Source organism: Amphiura filiformis, chromosome 17 (assembly GCF_039555335.1).
Source record: "Amphiura filiformis chromosome 17, Afil_fr2py, whole genome shotgun sequence".
In the NCBI taxonomy this organism is placed as follows: Eukaryota; Metazoa; Echinodermata; class Ophiuroidea; order Amphilepidida; family Amphiuridae; genus Amphiura; species Amphiura filiformis.
The window spans coordinates 60,504,304-60,524,456 of record NC_092644.1 but is presented as its reverse complement, the minus strand read 5'-3'; the positions used below and the strand labels follow the sequence as shown (position 1 = coordinate 60,524,456).

The 20,153-nt window shown below is 35.4% G+C and overlaps 1 protein-coding gene across 16 annotated transcripts in view; it reads right to left on the bottom strand.

Annotated features, from left to right (window-relative positions):
* Window positions 1–5,130: 5,130 nt before the first annotated feature.
* Window positions 5,131–20,153, bottom strand: part of LOC140138091 (protein phosphatase EYA1-like) — a 351,231-nt gene continuing 336,208 nt past the window's right edge. For 10 of the 16 annotated variants that reach the window (XM_072159973.1, XM_072159972.1, XM_072159966.1 and 7 more), the window contains 5 exons: window positions 18,186–18,244; window positions 8,391–8,551; window positions 7,681–7,828; window positions 6,785–7,028; window positions 5,131–5,901 (listed from right to left, as the gene is read on the bottom strand). In XM_072159973.1, the coding sequence (XP_072016074.1) occupies window positions 5,821–5,901; window positions 6,785–7,028; window positions 7,681–7,828; window positions 8,391–8,551; window positions 18,186–18,244 (693 nt within the window). In that variant the 3' untranslated portion in view covers window positions 5,131–5,820. The remainder of the gene's footprint in view (window positions 5,902–6,784; window positions 7,029–7,680; window positions 7,829–8,390; window positions 8,552–18,185; window positions 18,245–20,153) is intronic. The other 6 variants (XM_072159968.1, XM_072159970.1, XM_072159967.1 and 3 more) reach the window with 6 other exon arrangements.

Genomic DNA, 20,153 nt, shown 5'->3' with positions numbered 1-20,153 from the left:
ATCATGTTTAGCTTATCTGTGGTACACTGAATATGTACTAAATCTGGTGAACTTCTGCATTTTTGTAAACTTATTGATGGTTGCATGTCAAAATTCTAACATGTCACATTTTGGATTGTGACAATTCCAAAAACGGTTCAGATGGATCACCCTATCAATCAAATATCTGTGAAAAGATAATATATAAATCGAGTGACCTTTAAACTTGAAATCCTAAACAACATGTCAGAGGTCAAAGATAATTTTGAAATATTTGACCTGAGCAACAAGTTGATTGACAATATCCAACATATTAAGCAATACTGAATATATTTGCCATTATGTTGGCATTTTTGATCAGTTTATGAGCTCAGATTTTAATGCATTTACATACCAACTGGTTTCTTGAGGTTGTTTCATGATAGATTAGAAAACAAAAAACATAAATATGAGCCTACAGTTTTTTTTTTGCTGTCATAGTAAAATTCACACAACTAAAAAATATCTTCATTGTAATAATTAAAACATCAATCTCTTTTCTCCTGTTTGTAACAACAATAATAATTTACACACAAAGTGAGTGAGTGGGATCACCTATCAAACCTCTCTGATGGATGGTGAAAAAATTCTCCGGGATTAGCGCAAGAAAACCCTATCTACAATAGCTGCCCTATAGACATTTGACAATTTCTGTATTCTATATTGTACACACTGTCTAAAATATGACACCTGGCAGCTATTGCAGATAGGGCCTTCTGGAACTAACCTCTTGACATATTAGTTTACATACAAAATCATTTACAATAGAACCAGTTTAGTTAATAAGTATAATTAAAACAAAAATAACAAAATCTTTACATACAGCTTGTAAACAAAGATACTCAGAATTCAGAGCTCAAAGTTGGTGTATTTGGGAGTGAAATGTTATCAATATAGTTATCTGTGACCAGGACTGGACCTACATACAGTTTGTCCACTTTGAAGTACAAAGCCATAATGTCAAAAGGAATTAACACAGTGCCAGGCGCATACAAATACATGAGCGTCTTAATACCCGACACACGATATGCTTACGCAAAATGAGTGTACTTTCGTACTCCAAAGTGGACAAACTGTAGTGCATTTTTTTTAATATCATTCAAAATCTGTGACCATGATACTGACTTTTAAACTCTTTCCAAACAGAGATGCAGTATAAGTTGTACACACTCAAATCCTACATTGGGCTATTCCAGTTGAAATCATACACACCCTATGGAATACATGACAGGGGGTACAGATTTCAAATGGAGTCACCCATTCAAGTAACCCCATTTGAAATTCACACCCCCTGTGTGGGAGATTAAGATCATGTCTTCCATAGATGGGTATGGATTTCAACTAGAATAGCCCATTTAACACTTCTGGAAGAAAACCAATCTTCAATTGGGGCAAAATAAATCCTGGGATATTGACTGAACAAAAGAGTCTACAAACCAACATGTACAACAATTAATTACCACCGATGAAATTGTTTCTAGAAAGCCTACTTGACAACAAACACAGACAAGAACGGTTTCCATTCCAAAAATAGGTTATGTATTCACATTCCACAGTCTAGATACAGACAAGTATACATAGCTGCCTCGTACAGACAAGTATACATAGCTGCCTCGTACAGACAAGTATACATAGCTGCCTCGTACAGACAAGTATACATAGCTGCCTCGTACAGACAAGTATACATAGCTGCCTCGTACAGACAAGTATACATGGCTGCCTCGTACAGACAAGTATACATAGCTGCCTCGTACAGACAAGTATACATAGCTGCCTCAGTACAGACAAGTATACATAGCTGCCTCAGTACAGACAAGTATACATAGCTGCCTCGTACAGACAAGTATACATAGCTGCCTCGTACAGACAAGTATACATAGCTGCCTCATACAGACAAGTATACATAGCTGCCTCGTACAGACAAGTATACATAGCTGCCTCAGTACATTCTCTCAGTATTTATAAAGGTCATTGTGAATAGACTGAATCCGTTGTCGCCAACTGCGCATGTTATTTTGTGATGCTTATGACGACTGAAAAACATAGTTTTCAAAAAGTGCCAAGAAAATATCCGGAAAATATGTGTGTGCGACTTTTGTTGCAGACCAACGCGCCCATGTCTTTCTGCGCCATTGTGATAGGAATGCACACCAGGGTTGTAGCAAGCGGAAAAGCCATGGCCGCCCCACTTTTCGAGAAATTTGTTCAATTTTCTTGGATTTATTCAAATTTTGGCGCATATTGGTATTTTAGCGGCCCCACATTTTGATGGCTGTCCCACATTTTTTCAATCTTGCTATGGCCCTGTCGCACACTGAATGTTCTAAAAATGTGTATAAAAACAGACACAAACAACTGCGCAGCATCAGTACACCCAGCTGGTGTACAGTCTGACACAAAATTAGCATGTAATTTTCCAAGTCGTCAATCCAGAATGTTTTAATAACTGAGGGCATCAATCTACATTGTGAAACCTGGGTATTATCTAAATTTCATGAAGCAGCTATGGTGATTTGTACTTTTCATCATAGCTGCATCAAAATCTCATAAAGTAGCTATTCTAATTTGAACTGATTTGTTTTATATCCTAATAGCTGCTTCATGTGTTCCCACTCCCAAGAAGCAGCTACTGTGATTTGTTGCATTGAGCCATGATACTTTGTTTTTATACAGAAATATTGCATACATGCTGTCAACAGTTCAAACTTGGATTCATGTAGAGTCACAAAGTGTACGTCAAAAATTGAAATAAGCGTTGTTTAATAATCATGTATCACTGTGATTTCCCTCTATGCAGTGTTTCAACTCTTTAAAATGGCATGTATAGAATATGCAGAAACTATACATGCCATGCAACTATAGCAACTGACTATATTTTAATTAATAGTACATTATTATGTTATACGTCCCTTTTATGCTCTACAGGACCAACACTGTTTTCAAGTTGTGACCAGACATGATGCAACACTTCTATATCTAAACCAGCACCAAATAAGATACTTCCATTTTCTATAGACAATATTGAGTTGTTTTACTTTCATTGAGATGTTTATCCTCAACACAATGTCCATAGTAAACAGGACTTATCTTGCTCTCCTTTACCAAGAATTAAGACAATAACACTGCTTTCTATTGACAAAACCAATTTGAATAAGTTGACAATAAACTATGCATGTTATATGCTCATGTAGAAACCACCCTTGAAACCCAGGCTATATAATAAGTCTTTGTGGATGATTTTCCGATGTGACATGTCGGGTTTTCAGTTTGCTGAAGTGATTTTCAGTTCTCCGCCTTTGCAGGCTCAAGTTTTTGTTTGTAGCTTTCTTTTCCTTTTGACGTTTTTTGTAGCAGACGACACTTAAATAAGCCGCCGTGACTGTCCTATCAGAAAAACACCTACAAGACGTTAGACTATAGCCTGGCCTTCAATGTTTGGTGCTGGTATTGACTAAATTCTGCCATCTTATTCATCCTGTATTGTATATATTGATGGTAGAATTATTTCAGCATCTAAAACCAGAGGGGGAAATATTATCTGTATAATAAGCTCTGAACCCTGCTTCAATATGAGCATTCACATTTGTCATACAAAAACATTTTTATTCATCTATCAACCATTTCAAAATTGTCTTGTCAATATAGGCATACAAAACCACATATCTCTCTTTATGGTGATACAAGGAAAACTGGATCTACATTCACAAATATCCACTCTCAAGTCATAACAATTTCATAACAAAATGAAGTACAAACAGCCAGAGTCTCCTCTTAAATATACATTGTTTCTCTTCAAGCTGTATACTGTTTTTACAGCACATATGGCCATTTTAAAATTTGTACATTTTTTGCACCTATTCCCTGTACTTAAAACATGTTCCATCCCATAAAATTCTTCATAATATATAATACAAGAGGTCAAAGGTCATGACCTGTACAACCCTTCCTGGGTCACAAGTGTGTCCATTCTTGATGACATTCTAACGTTTTCCCTGATTTTGTTTTACTTTGCTACTAAATTAATGATGTAATTTAAAAAGTTATATTTGCAATGAAATTAAAATGGTATTGTATACATCACTTTCAGCTCAAATATTGTCAAATATCTATAATTTAAAAGTGGTGTAAAATTGGCCAAGTCTGGCTTAAGTTTTTTGTTATTTTGCTCATAACTGTACAATGGTGCAGTGCAATTTATAATGTGAACAAAAAATGCAGTGATTATTGAATTAATTAATCTGTACTAAGTAATCAATGTTAACGATCTGATTATAAGACTTCAAATCTATTTGTTGTGCAATCCAATGGGATATTTTGTGTTAATACAAAGGGTGTGGAATTTCTTTTTAAAAAACATAATAAAATATTACGATAAATGTTGACACCCAGAATATTCACAAAAAATCAAGGAAATATAATGCAAAACAAATCGGTGGATGAACCAAGGTGGGACGACCTGTATGCACCAATGTTAGTGAATGGTACTGGTTTACCATGATCGGTGGGATGAGCCTTATAAAAGCAATAACAACTTCTTGGATAGAATTTTGATCGCACAGTGCAAGAATTAAACTTGATTCTTGTAATTTTTTTTTTGCAAGAATCATTTGATTCCTCACCATGCAATCTTTGATGTGCAAACATAAAAGAAGCTTATAAGAATCAAGTTTGATTCACTCAAATTTGTTTTACGAGAATCTTTGAGAGATTCACAGATTCTCTCCGCAATTCTATAGCCCTATACTCTTCTCTCTACCTGGCCTATTTAATATGGGTATACACACATACCTGACAGAATGCATAGTTTGCTTGTTATTATAGCTCATTTTTGAGTTGTTTACCAGAGTAAGTTCAATAATTTATTCATAAATGATATTTTTTCCAAGATATGTAAATAATTCAATTGTTTCTATCCAAAACATCCACAAGCTATGGGCAGGGACAGGCGATTTGCGCGGAACTTTTTTCCGCGCAATTTTTTACTATGGGCATACATGATTTGCACTGAAAAAAAAAGTTCCGCGCAATTTGCTATTTTTTTCCGCGCAAATCGCCTGTCCCTGGCTATGGGTTGTCTGTTTCATTATGTAAAATTCCATATTATTAACTAAAAATTAATTGTTATTGACTTGAAACATTAACTGTGCATTTTCTGTACAGGATGTGCGTAGACGAGATCAATATCATTGGCGTTATTTTTGCTTTTATGAGTATCTAGTGGAAGAGACGGAAGAAAATGGCACCAAAGTGTCACTAGCCGGCGATGTAAGATTTGTACGTAAAATAACCACTAAAACCTTCTAGGAATTAACACCTCTTTGGTTTTGTCTTTGGCAAAGAACAGACACATATATATTATTATATATAAACCAATTCAAAAAACAGAAAATTGTATTTGATACGTCATACTCTCAATCTCCATAGGTTCCAACATTGTCATCTGCAATCACAAAAAGTCTACCAGTACTCGAAGAACGTCAAATATATATATACAGACTTGTTTTTCCCCCACAAAAGCGGTGTCCTCCCTCATCCATTGATGGTGCAATAGTCTTATCATGCCTCATCAGAAGTAGTCAGTAGACAAAAATTATACAACAAGTGTGATCAAAGTTTTGCAATTCAAATCATCACTATGGAGTCTTTTGCTCTTGATTGGCCAAAAACAAGAGTCTGTTACGCTCCTATTGGCTGATGTTCAGAGCATGTTTGCTCCTGATTGGCTTGTGTAGCACCATTCTGTGTTTTGATTGGCTGACAACACCCAATAGTTTTTAATATATTTGTTACACTTGGTATTCCTCAGAGGTAGCCCAGGTCCAAGGCGTGGTGTAATGCAGCCAAATCAGAATGACTTGATACTCGCCAGAATGGGAAATCCAACTGAAAAGAAATGAAAAATACAAAACAAAATGAGTGATATGCACATATAAAATATTACTTAATTCAAATATTTGTTTTTTCCTTTCTTTCATCTCTCCTGTTTATATATTCCCTTTAATCGTCACTATATTTGAACTTGCTTAATATTTTATTTTCAATACCAGCATTTCTAATACTACAAAGAATGTATTGCCCTGCACTAGACTTTCTATACAAATTTCACATTAACTGAGTCCATGTTTGTTTCACTCTCACCTGTAAGATAAGTGTGTTTGAAAAGGGTGTTATCATATTCAATCTATGATTGGACACATACACAGGTTTTTCAAAAATGGGGGGTGGGATTATACTCGAGCGTGGGACTATACTCGGACGAATCACGGTAATATTATAATGCAGGGCAATACAATTTTTATTTTTGCTACAACTTGCTACCAAGGAAGAACGGCACTGGCCGACGCCTGCGCCCTGTTATCATATACAAAGAAATGTGCCATGGATGGAAGGATCACGCGATGCTACATGGCTTGGTTAGTGATTAGTGGTTAGTGATTTCGAGCTTTTCATAATGTGATTCAATCAATCAGAACCCTACAAGTTTTTATGATACCGTAAAAACTCAATAGCTGGCGCTTTATCAACTGAGCTAATGGGGTTGAGACACACATTTGCAGGTTTACTTGTTCGTATATAACTATGTGCATCGATGATTTGCTCAAAACCCTTTACACTTTTGCGGATGGGGTTCTTCATGTTTGCATGTTTTAAAAGCACTCGATAGTAAGCACATATGCTAACCATCAAGTTTTTACGGTATGTGCGCGCTAAAAAGTTAAACAAGTGTCGTTCTTCTGTGCAAGCAACAAATCCGACCGATTCTCACCTGTTTTTGAGATAATCTCACCTGTTTTGCAGCTGTTTCTTCATCCTTGGCATCACCAATTGCCACATATGTAACCTTCCGGCCAAACCTTGCAACTACACGTTCAAAGCAACTTTCTTTGCCCACCCTTGTTGCACTGTAGATATTCTCTATATTGAAGACCCCTCCTAAACCATAGAGCAGCACTTTGGCTACTGCAGGCACCAGCTGGGTGGTTGTGACGAGCACATTCACACAATTTGACCTGTGGAAAGAGTGAACAAAGACAAACTTTGTCAGACTAAAGACGTCAGTGCACATTTCATTGGGCGCAGCCTCAAATCGCTAGCGTTCGCTCAAAATGCTGGTGTACACATGCATTCGCGAAATAGCTACCTCAACATGTTGATGTCACTGCCATATCAGAGTGAAAAATGGTATAGTAATCAATTTTTGAATGGTATATTGATAGATTATTTCGCTCTTCTTACCTCACGTTTTATTACCTATATTGTGTCTCATCTCAAGTTAAGAGTAACACCATGTTGGAAGTAGCGGTGGTAGTTTTGAATTTTGCTTGTTAAGCTAATCCCACGGGCGTATACACATGCATAGAAGTGCGGTTTGTCTGTAGGCTGGTGATGTAACCACATGTACTGCCCCTGTGACATCCAACATGGCATTACTTAACTTGACTGTGACGAGACACTATAATAGACATTATAATGCTTTCCAGGAGTTATTCGTAGTTTCTACATCTGATCAAGGTTCAGATTAATCAATTACATATTGATTAATAGATAATTGGCAATGTTTACCTGGAATTGATTATTACATATTGATTAATAGATAATTGGCAATGTTTACCTGGAATTGATTATTACATATTGATTAATAGATAATTGGCATTATCTTACCTGGAATTGATTATTGATAGAGATTTGAGTGCTATAGTAAGCCATGAGTCTGTCATTGCTTCTATTTCTGCTCTTAGTTGTAGCCACTGTTCTCGCTTCTGAGGCCCCAGTAAGCCCACCGGCAAACCTGAAGGGTGAAAAAACAAGTCTTTAGAAATTGTAAATTCACATCTTTTGAAAAGTTGGTAACATTTGATAGCAAAATACATTGTAACAGGGTAAACACATAATAGTCAACATGGTAAACAAAACTGATTTTAAATTATAAAGGTGTCACTTCTGTTCTTCTATCTGCTCATATCCATATTGCAAGAAAGAAACTAAAAGTGATCACTGACCAACTTACTTCAGCCTTTAATGCTCTGCGTGCTGGCCATAGGCTTCAACATAAAAAGTCCAAATTTTGAGATCTTTTCTCAAAATATCAAGAGCTATTGTAAGAACAACTGAACCAATAGTGAGCATCTTTGTACTTCTTATAATGCTGTAAACATGTACAATTCAGACATTTTGAAGTTTTAAAGAAATTGTGGAACTTGCTGTCTGCCTTTGACACTTGTGTGAAGAGGGTTAATGGCGTATTTTACCCCAATTTAAAAGAGAACATAATGAAGATGGTCCTATTACACAGCCAGATTGTGTAACAGAGGCAAAATAGATACCATTTTAAGGATTCTGGCTGTGTAAAATATGCCAGAAAGTGGACTTACCCCCAACATTGTTCCTATATGTGCTGTACATTTCCTTTATTCTCCTATATCTGTATGCCAGTTTCCTCATCCAATCAACTCCTCCCCTTACACCGGTTGCTAAGCACAGATTTGCGCTAGTGGCTGCAGCATGAAAACCATCAGTGGCAAAATTGTAGTTGCTATGGAAACAAATGAAACACAATAAAGACAAATAATTAATAGACATAAACATATATAAACTGAGCAGTCTGTTTTATCCTCTTATCTGAATATATTTTTCTTGCCCCCCTTTTTTCCAAAATTAGTTTATTTTAAATTAGACCTGGCTCCATTTATCAGTGAGCGACGCCCTCAAATAATGAGCACGGAAGAGTGGGAATCATGCAGATAAGTGTGGACAGAAATAAGCCAACCTTCACATTGATGGCATAGCTAGATCAGCTTTAATGGGTGAACGGTACCAGTCTGTGCTGATGTCACAGACCCTCCCTAGCACTAAACCAATTGGGCAATTCCAGTTGAAATCCATGACACTCCCTATGGAAGACATGGCATGGTCTTAACCTTGCACACAGGGTGTGTGAATTTCAGAAGGGGATACCTGCATGGGTGTCTACATTTGAAATATGCACCCCCTGTGTGTGAGATTAAAGTCATGTCTTCTATAAGGGATGTATGGACTTCAACTGGAATAGTTCATTGCACACCAGTATTCAGTTCTACATGGATCTGGATCGGTTCGCCATGAACCGATCCAGTTCTATATGGAAGCAGAATAATCTCAACAATCATTTGAAACAGATTTTATAGCGAACACCATTTATTATAATACTTCCAAATTGTATTCATAGCAACCAAAGTTAATCTTACAGAATTGCTTATAGACAGATAATGGGACAAAGAGACACAAAGTTTGATACAAGGCATTCACCTGCCACACCGAAAGTGCTTTTATTGCCATTACTCACTTCCAATATATAATAATCTTAGCTCAAGAATGTATATATAACTAAGCATCAACAAATATCAGATTTAAATTCTTACTATCAAAAAAAGTTATTCAGCATTATACTTTTATAAACCAAACAAAGCTATTAAGCATTACTAACAAAGACTTGTTATCAATTCCAATTTAAATTTTTGTTAATGATTCAATCAAATGGTGGAAAAATGATCAAAATAATCAAATCATCCTACCCAGATCCTTACTATTCCTTGCTGCCACTAATGTTTTGTTTTATAATAATTACAACAAAATGTACCAATCTTACTACTACCTCATAACAATTATCTCATTAATCATCATTATCAATATCAGTATCTTCCTTTTATACTATACTCCACAATTTCAATAAACGATTTGCTATAATAAAAGGTTATGCAAACAAATTTTTCATCACGGGTAGAAAAGGGGACCTCAATTCTACCAAAGAGTTCCCTCAGGATATAAAGGAACTCTGCTTATAAACTAAATATACACCACGGGTAGAAAAGGGGACCTCAATTCTACCAAAGAGTTCCCTCAGGATATAAAAGAACTCTGCTTTCAAACCAAACATATACACCACCGGGTAGAAAAGGGGACCTCAATTCTACCAAAGAGCTCCCTCAGGATATAAAGGAACTCTGCTTATAAACTAAATATACACCACGGGTAGAAAAGGGGACCTCAATTCTACCAAAGAGTTCCCTCAGGAGAGAAAAGAACTCTGCTTTCAAACCAAACATATACACCACCGGGTAGAAAAGGGGACCTCAATTCTACCAAAGAGCTCCCTCAGGATATAAAGGAACTCTGCTTATAAACTAAATATACACCACGGGTAGAAAAGGGGACCTCAATTCTACCAAAGAGTTCCCTCAGGATATAAAGGAACTCTGCTTTCAAACCAAACATATACACCACCGGGTAGAAAAGGGGACCTCAATTCTACCAAAGAGTTCCCTCAGGATATAAAGGAACTCTGCTTTCAGACCAAACATATACACCCAAGGGTAGAAAAGGGGACCTCAATTCTACCAAAGAGCTCCCTCAGGATATAAAGGAACTCATGTTTTAAACTAAATATACACCACCGGGTAGAAAAGGGACCTCAATTCTACCAAAGAGCTCCCTCAGGATATAAAGGAACTACTAACCCTTTTTTACTTCACTTGCAGCAAAGACCCATTGAAATATATTCCCAAAAGGAAGATTATTTCATGATACAACTAAATATACAATTAACAAATAATTCCAAACAAATTACCATCAAATTAAAATCAACATAATATTATTTTGTTCACCTGACAACAAAATTTATATTTTCCCATTACTTCACCCCTATTTGGGTGGGTGGGTGGGACAAAAACCATCCTTCCGTGTGACAGACAAAAACCAAATGATACCATGCAAATACTAAGCAAAGAGAGCATAGCCAATGAAGATGCTGGAAAGCTGATAAAATGCTGTTTCTAAGCAACCAGCACCCATGAAGCATTATGAATGACAAGGAACTTTGCTAGGAAGATTTGGCTGCTCTTACGGTCCCTTAAAGATGCATGCATGGCTTCCCAAACCCTTGACCCATTATCTACTTAAGCAATTGGAAGTTTTTAAAAGATTCATAAATTCACTTTTTCAAACCTTATTGCTTATAGACAGATAATGGGACAAAGAGACACAAAGTTTGATACAAGGCATTCACCTGCCACACCGAAAGTGCTTTTATTGCCATTACTCACTTCCAATATATAATAATCTTAGCTCAAGAATGTATATATAACTAAGCATCAACAAATATCAGATTTAAATTCTTACTATCAAAAAAAGTTATTCAGCATTATACTTTTTATAAACCAAACAAAGCTATTAAGCATTACTAACAAAGACTTGTTATCAATTCCAATTTAAATTTTTGTTAATGATTCAATCAAATGGTGGAAAAATGATCAAAATAATCAAATCATCCACCCAAGCACATCGCTCTCGATGAGCTTGCTATAACCCTCCCCTCCCTCCCCCTCCCTCCCCAGGTTAGTGAACATCATATTTAACTTGTATTCATGATGTGAGCATGGTTGCTAGGTGTTTTGTTTTTGTTTTTCACTCAACAAAGGATCCATGCTCTAGGCAAAATTATTTTATATAATATGCCGGCACAGTCTCAAGGGTCTGTGGTACAGGCCCTAAGTTGTGAATTGTTTAGACTTCACTCACTACTTGCACCAAACAAAACTGATAAACTGATCACTTGCACAGTAATAATTCACGCAATACTTTGGAGAAACCCCGGTAGAGCGGGCTAAAAACAAAAAAAACAAAACTGCTGAACAATATTTTTGGAGAAAAAATTGAGAATGTACGGAATACAATGACCCCATGCTTTCTACCCCATGTCAACCTGGTGATTGAATTCCGCACTGTATCAGAGCACAGTTGCAACTCTGGGTATCTGACAGCTTTTAAGCTGTCAGCAGCAATTGTTTAGGTTATTTTTTTTAAAAACAATTCCAACAAAACAAAGAGTATTCAAAATTTTTTTTTACTTTACTGTGTGTGCTCTGTAGTGCGACCGGACCTGGATTGATCACAACCACACAACGCCCAATCGCCATAGGACCTATTTGTTATGGTGTAACATGAAAAATTCAAATATGGTAATTAAGCCAAGGGCGCTCAATGCCTATATTTTCATGTTGCTTTAGACAATGTTAGAGACTATGGATAATATGCATGCAGCAACCAACAACTCAGTGAATGTATAAAATACAGTATTCTTGAATTACTTTTTCCCCTCATTTTGAAAAATAATACTAGTAATACTAATTCATTTTGATTACCATGAATACCGTCATTACAAAATGTAGATCAGTGAGCTTAAATATTTTGCACTCAGACCTTCAGATAACTTACTGCATCAAATTAACTCTTACTAATTAATACTTGAATTTAACACAGTTGTTTGTCATTCTTGCTTGAATGGAAATCCATTCCATTGATTTGCATAAATTCTGAAATCATTGGGACATATAATTACTTTACCAAGTGCTATTTACCCAAACACCCTAAGAAAATAGAATGACTCCCAACCCAATTTGACTGAGAATCATTGAACCAATCTGCATTGAACACTATGATTTTTGATGCCTTTTAGTATTGGTGATTGAGACTATTCCACTCTTTGTTCACTAATAGGCTAACAATTTAAAGCTGTTCTTAACTTTGAAAGAATCTCAAAATCTAAAATGCATTTTCCTTCCAATTGGATTCACATTTCTTACTGGAGAATCAAACAACTTCTCTGGATAACTATAAACACCTACAGGAATATTGAAACAGGCTATCAGCACTTTTAAATGAGAAAGATATTTTCGGGATATAGTAAATTGTTATCTTCTCCCAGACACAACGGCAATATGACAAGAACATTTTATTACTAGTAAATTAATTAAATAAAAGGTATGATTAAACAAACAGAACCATGGATCAGGTAATACAAACTTAACCAAATTTTAATTAAAAGCATGCAGAGATTAAAGAGTTACAATACATGTAGTCATAACAAGGTGGGTGACTGACAAAATAAATAAACAATTTGAGAAGATAGTGATTCTTGTCAAGATCTAGTGCATGTAACAGGAATAACGCTAACATATAAACATCCAGTCATAAAGCAGTATGCAATTTTTAACCAATTTAAATATATGTCATATTGTTATATAATACTAATGACCATTTGTTACATTAACCTAATTTAAGTAACTATGATTTGTATGTGTATTACACAAAGTATATCTAGACTAATTGTAGCTGCACTTATATCCAGATAATTAAACAAAATTTAAAAATACATTACAGTACATGCAATACCTTCATTTAAATCATATAGACATTTTGTTTGAATTCTGATACCTATTATATTTTCTTGATGATTAAATCCAAGTCACTTTACTGATGGTCCACTTCCGATTTATGCAATTTATTTCAGCAATTTTGTGTCATTGTCTGTAATAGTCTCCATCCACATATTTTGTTTCATTTTCGATTCCTATAGAATTTCCTCCATTGTAAGGAACAGCTTGGACAAGTAGCTTTTATGCTGTTAATATCAACATAAAGTTTATGATCCCAATGTCAATCACAGCATTCCCCCGCCACACCATTATTGTATGGACACCTTCAAAGAGTAGTTTTTGCTCTGTTAACATCAACATCGAGTTTATATGATCGCAAATGTCAATCATGATGTTCCACCTCCACACACATAAGCATGTTCCCATCACATTGGTACCAAAGTTCAGTTACATTTACACATGATGATAACACTTGATGTCTGTAATACTGTATGGCCATGTATCTAATTTGTTTGCTATTGATAATTCAATATATTCGCATGATCATTTTTTGCCAAATCATCATCCTCATGCATATTTGCAATTTGCAACCGTTAAATGTGCAATTTGTCTATTTAATGTTCTCACAGTCACACAGAAGTGGGCTGCAGGAGTCTCTCCCCACAGCTGATCAACCTTGTAGGGTAGTCTAGCTGATGCATATAAATGTTTGTCACTTCAGAACTGACGGTTTTAATTCAACACTCTCGATGTCCCCAAAAGTCAACATCAAAATCAATGTTAGTATACATCCCATCCAGCATTCCAGCTCATACCAGCTCTGAAACAAAACACAAAAAACAGACAGCAAAGAGCAACAACACCAGTGGGATATATCCACTAGACTATATAGGCCTAGTTGTTTTGTTGTTTTTTACTTCTACAATGACAAATGACCTGTTGAATGTAACTTGTCCAGGGTGATTGTTACCAGTTCCAACTAACAAACAGATCAGGGCCTAAAATTGTATTTATAAACATACCAGCCATGTTTTTCCATGCTCAAACAAGTTCAAAACAACATACTTAATTGCTTATTCATTTTTTTAATTTATTCCAAGTTCCAAATAAGACATAACAGGGTCTACAATTGTATGTATTAACATATCAGCCATATTTTTTCCATAATCATACTTTTTACATTCATTCCAAGTTCGACTGATGATAGAACAGGGCCTACATTTGCGTTTAAAAGCATATCACCCATATTTTTCCGAGTATAGAAGCAATTTACCCAACTCTCAAAATACTTGCCTATCGGATAAACAGGAGAATTATAATGCTCAAGATAACCGAGCACTTTTTCCATCTACACTCGACAATAAGAGATCTTAGGCTTACGCCTCTGAAAAACTAGACAATTTACTTCATTTATAATCAGTATTGAATCAAATTGAATCTACTCATAACTAAATTAGTTGAATTAAAAAGTACTTGCCCATTCAGAAACATCGTCCACTATGCAAAGTCCAGCTATCGATGATACGCTGTAGATCTGCATGTTGTGCTGTGTCTGCTTTTACTCTAAACAATTACTAAAGCAGAGCCAATAGTCATCACCATTGAAGCAATCTATAGTAGACCCACAACAGTACTACTTAGTTTGTAAAGTAAAACCCTGATCATATCATTGTGTGAAAATACACCAGAGAACACAAAACAAAAACCATCCTTCCGTGTGTGACAGACAAAAACCAAATGATACCATGCAAATACTAAGCAAAGAGAGCATAGCCAATGAAGATGCTGGAAAGCAAAAATGCTGTTTCTAAGCAACCAGCACCCATGAAGCATTATGAATGACAAGGAACTTTGCTAGGAAGATTTGGCTGCTCTTAAGGACCCTTAAAGATGCATGCATGGCTAACCAAACCCTTGACCCATTATCTACTTAAGCAATTGGAAGTTTTTAAAAGATTCATAAATTCACTTTTTCAAACCTTATTATAGTAAACCAATGGCTGAATCGATCTCTTCCTTTATTTACATCATAACACAACATGTTGAAAATCATCCTAAATAAACAAAACCTACTATATACTAATACCACCCCACCCTTCCCTCCCTGGCATTCCAAATCTTACCCAAACTACAACAGGGCAGTAAACATAGTAAAGATCTGACTATCTTAATCAACTTGGGAACACCTTACTATGTTTGCGGAGTTGATGCGGGGTTATCAAATATGGCATTACATTATGGCATGTATGTACACATGGTTGGCCATGCAAGCAAGCTATAGACAATGATAACATATTGACTCCTAGGAGATGATGACAGAGGAGAGGAAGAGTGAGCATCTTTAAACCAGTTGACAAGTCGGGTTTTTAAGAAGGCAAACAAGAACAAAATATGACGGACTGATGGATTATAACATCAAAATGCCATATAATTCTAAATAATGAACATTTTCAACACATTTTTTGCAATCTAATCAAACTTGGAATAGCATTGGAAGTGCTTGTGTATGGTGGTTGCAAGTACAGTCTTTTAGAACCTCTTCAAATGTTTTGTCTTTTTTGTGACTTAATGATATGATAAAAATGGACTGGTACAAACATACCCAATTGAAGGATGATACCTTAGCAACACATTTTGATGAAATACACCGAGGCTATCCCACCCCACTGACCATTAAGTGAAATCTAAAACGACAGCTAGTGCCCAATGGGCTATTTTCATGTGGGCTATCCTTTTTATTACTAAGAAAACTGTAAATAGCTGGAGCAAGCATAAATGTTATTTTAATGACCCTGTCCTATATATCTCAAATGATGGTCTCTGCCGATGAAATTGAATGTTTGCCGTCACCGAGTAGAGACCGGAATATGACATCATAACATAGTAGATGTTCACACTCGCTATAGATAGGGTGGCTTACATAAACAAGTCTCATGGATTGATATCATGGCCGACGGATGGTGCGTTGGATATGTTGGCTCATTTTTTATAATATTTATATTCATTAGCAGAGTTACAACAAATTAGACTGCTAAATAGACTAAAATTATGCTATTTTTTGTATAATAATACAAAGAGGAAAATGATGTAAAATGGCAAACTCTGTGGACCATATTGCCATGACAACAACGAATAATAAATTAGCTATAAATCATGAATTAAGACATTACCTAAAATTTGCATCACACTTTTATTTTTACTATCAGCATTTGAAGGAAGAAATCAAGGGAAATTTTATCTATAATTTGAGCCCAGAAATGTCTCTTTTCAGTTTCTTTCAACCAATTTTGCCCATCAGCTTGTCACAAATTCATTTCTCACTGTCAATGTTTTCTCTTCTGATACTGCTAACTAAACCCCCTCTACAAAATATATTCAAATAATGTCTACAAGAATGACAGGTATGCTATCACTAAAATCTCAGTTCAACGCTCCGATTGCTGGTCAAACTTTGCCCACAACGGCGCCTATGGATATCGCTCTCATTTTGCACTTCTAATGTGGCAATGGATAAAGATATTATTACACCCCGAGTTAGTCATTATCGCTACGCACATTGTGCTGCCATAAAATTGACAATTTCTACCTTTTTTCCCTATCTTTTATCTCTGTCTTTCTTTTGTGTACTCTCTTTTTTGTTTTTTTGATGATAGTTTCAGGAAATTTCCACTGGGCCCTGTATAATGGATGAATATCAATCAACGCATTTGGAGCATAAAATGAGTGGTTTGGCGCTCGGGGAGCATCCAATCTCGAATCAGGAAACACAGTGAAGGGCAGACTGCAACCAAGACATACATTAATACCGAAGACTGCTCGCAATATGTACGTTGTCGCGACAGAAAAAATATATATCACAGCTACGAATGCGGATATTTAGATTGTATTTCTGGTGGGAATTACAGGAGTTTAGATGGAGAAATATTGAATTGGTCGTAAATAGCCTGTCTGAGAAGTGGCAGGGATTTTTTAGGTAAGCTTAAAACTAAAACAGAATTTTGCTATTAGAAACTTGTATTCAGCATAGAATGAGTAATTTTTATGGTGGGGTTGGAAATAAATGTTCAAATGAATATTTATCACATGATAATTGAACCCAAACAAAAGACAATACTCAACTGACATACACGACATCATTTACCAATTTATGTTGAATTCATTAAATCCCTACAATGCTTGACTTGTTGAGCTATCTAATGATCATTTTAGCTCAATATATCAACTGATCCCTTTCTTACAGTGTTTTTGATTGGTTGATAACACACTATAGTCAACCCAAGTTTTAAAAAAACTTCCAGATATTTAAGTTCAATCCTCTTTAACCATACCTCCATTCTTACCATGCAGCTGATTGGCTCAATAAATTACGCTTTTGTTCTTGTAACCAATCAGGAGGTAGTACTCAAAGGGTTAACACTCTTCAGCCCTATCACCATTCTTACCATGTTGCTGATTGGCTCAAAAAATTACACTAGTCTTCTAGTAACCTATCAGGAGGCAGTACTCATGGATTAGTGGATCAATTACTTGTGACTCCATCAAGCAAAATGTGGACAATGTTGTGAAAAATTAATCAAATGTTTGGATCATGATTACAAACTTGTAATAATAAGTTTTAATTTCATGTAAAATTGTAAATAATGCCATTAAATGTGACACTAAAGCCTAGTTATAGTTGAGAACATTGCGTATTTATTAAACAAGAAAGTAATAAGGATTTGAATGGTAAATTAACTTATAAACTCATGTGAAGTAGTTGGATATCTAGGCTATGCACAGTCTTAAAACATACCGTAATAATGATCAACATTATCCTAATTTTTCTTGATTGACTCACAAATGATATAATTGGTATTATGGTTAATTATTTATTTTAATGATTAAATTAATTAGTTATTTTAATGACTGATTAATGATTAAGATAATTAACCATAATACCAATTATATCATTAATTAATTAAATTATATTAAAATTACCTTAAATCTTGACCATTGTCATCTGATGCTACATCATCAATATGAACTTGATCACATTCCTGTAGAAGAAAATACAAAAGAAAAAGACAATCATTAGATTGAGAGGTAAATCATTACCCACTGCCTTTGCAATAGTGTTGTGTTCCATATTTAGGTGTCCTGTGCCCATATTTAGCTGTCATGTGCCCATTTCAGATGTCCTCATTTACTTTGAAGGTTCCTCATTCCAGAAGCAAGGTTCATTATTTTGAAGGCTCATTATTATAAGATCTATCATTTTAAATCTTATGCTTATTTCTAAATTATTAGAAATAAGTTATCATTCAAGACTGTGCATGAAGTTGGTAATTCAAAATTCTCTCCCCACCCAAAACAACCCCCCTTTTGTAAAAATGAGCCTAAATTACCATTTTGGGACCACGCTTACTATTGTAGCCTTTGACCTTGAATCAGACTTTTATCCATTTTAAAGTACTGGCAAAGCACAGCCCCGCAAAATTTCTTGCCATGATTCTATCACATATTTTTTTCAAAACCTCTTTTTCTGTACCAATATCTATCATCAAATATTATTCATTTATTTAAAAAAGAGTCCCATTTTGCATTTCAAAATGCATCTTATGCAACTTAACTTCAACTAAAATAACCTGTTGTACTACTGGTCTGGGTAACAAACAAAGCTGAGTGTGTGCTCAATAACGATCATACACACAAACTAAACAGATAAACATCCTTCATAAATAAGCACTTCATGCTCTCTTCTCTCCCCGATCGAAACTGCTGCTTGCTGCTTGCCGAGCAAAAACAAGCACTCCACATAAAAATAATAAACGCTGTCTGTTATTCCTGGCAAGCTTAACCATCTAGCAAGCAGCAGGCAAAACCAGGTATGATGATGATGATGAGGATAAGATGGGGAGAAATGAGAGGATGAGGATATGATGATGATGATGATAATAATGATAATGATGATGATTATGATGATGATGATGATGATGGATGATGATGATGATGATGGTGATGATGATGATGATGATGATGATGATGATGATGGTGATGATGATGATGATGATGAAGGTGATAGTGATGATGATGATGATGATGATGGTGGTGATGGTGATGATGGTGATGGTGATGATGGTGGCAGCAATGAAGATGATGATGATGATTATGACAAGATAACGATGATGATATTGATGACAACGACAACTATGATATTATGAAGATGATGATGAAGATAATGATGAAGATGATGAAGAAGATGAAGATGATGATGGTACTGACATTGGTGATTGATAATTGAAAGCAAATGAAAGAAAACAGTTAAAATAGATCAACAATTTACGACCAACACTTGGGCAAAATCTATATTTATTAAACACACAGAATTCTAACGTATCCACCAATCTTTGACACTATTTTGTCTACCTAATGAAAATACTGGAATTACATGTATGTAGATGGTAGAAGATACTCCTAATCTAATCGGGTTATTGTTAGACCATCAGTGGGCGGATGCAAGGAGGATTATCATCTTCCCTTTACATAAATCCCAGATAACATCGTCAACAAAATAAAATCTTGAAGAGGAGGTGGGATGGTCGCCTGAGAGATGCGATGAATTGAAAAAGAAAGGGAAAAAAATATTGTCAAGTAAGTTGGATAATGGCAACGCTATGTAATTGCCCATGGCTATGCCATTAGTATGCTGTTTCGTTGTGGCAGATAGGTCTCTAATCAGCAACGCAGGCTAATGACCAGCTTCTTGCTTGCAAGGGTCTGTTTGTTGCTTCATCTCTCCAGTGAGCAATTATTATATCAGTTTTAGCTGGTTCCCACTTTCTTACCATGGTGCTAAGCAACAGGCTACACATGAACTGATTCAAATTGCAAATATGTTGTTTGTTTTACCTCGTTAATAATTGAATTAACATTTTTCCTGTATTCAATCAAATTTAGAGCATTATA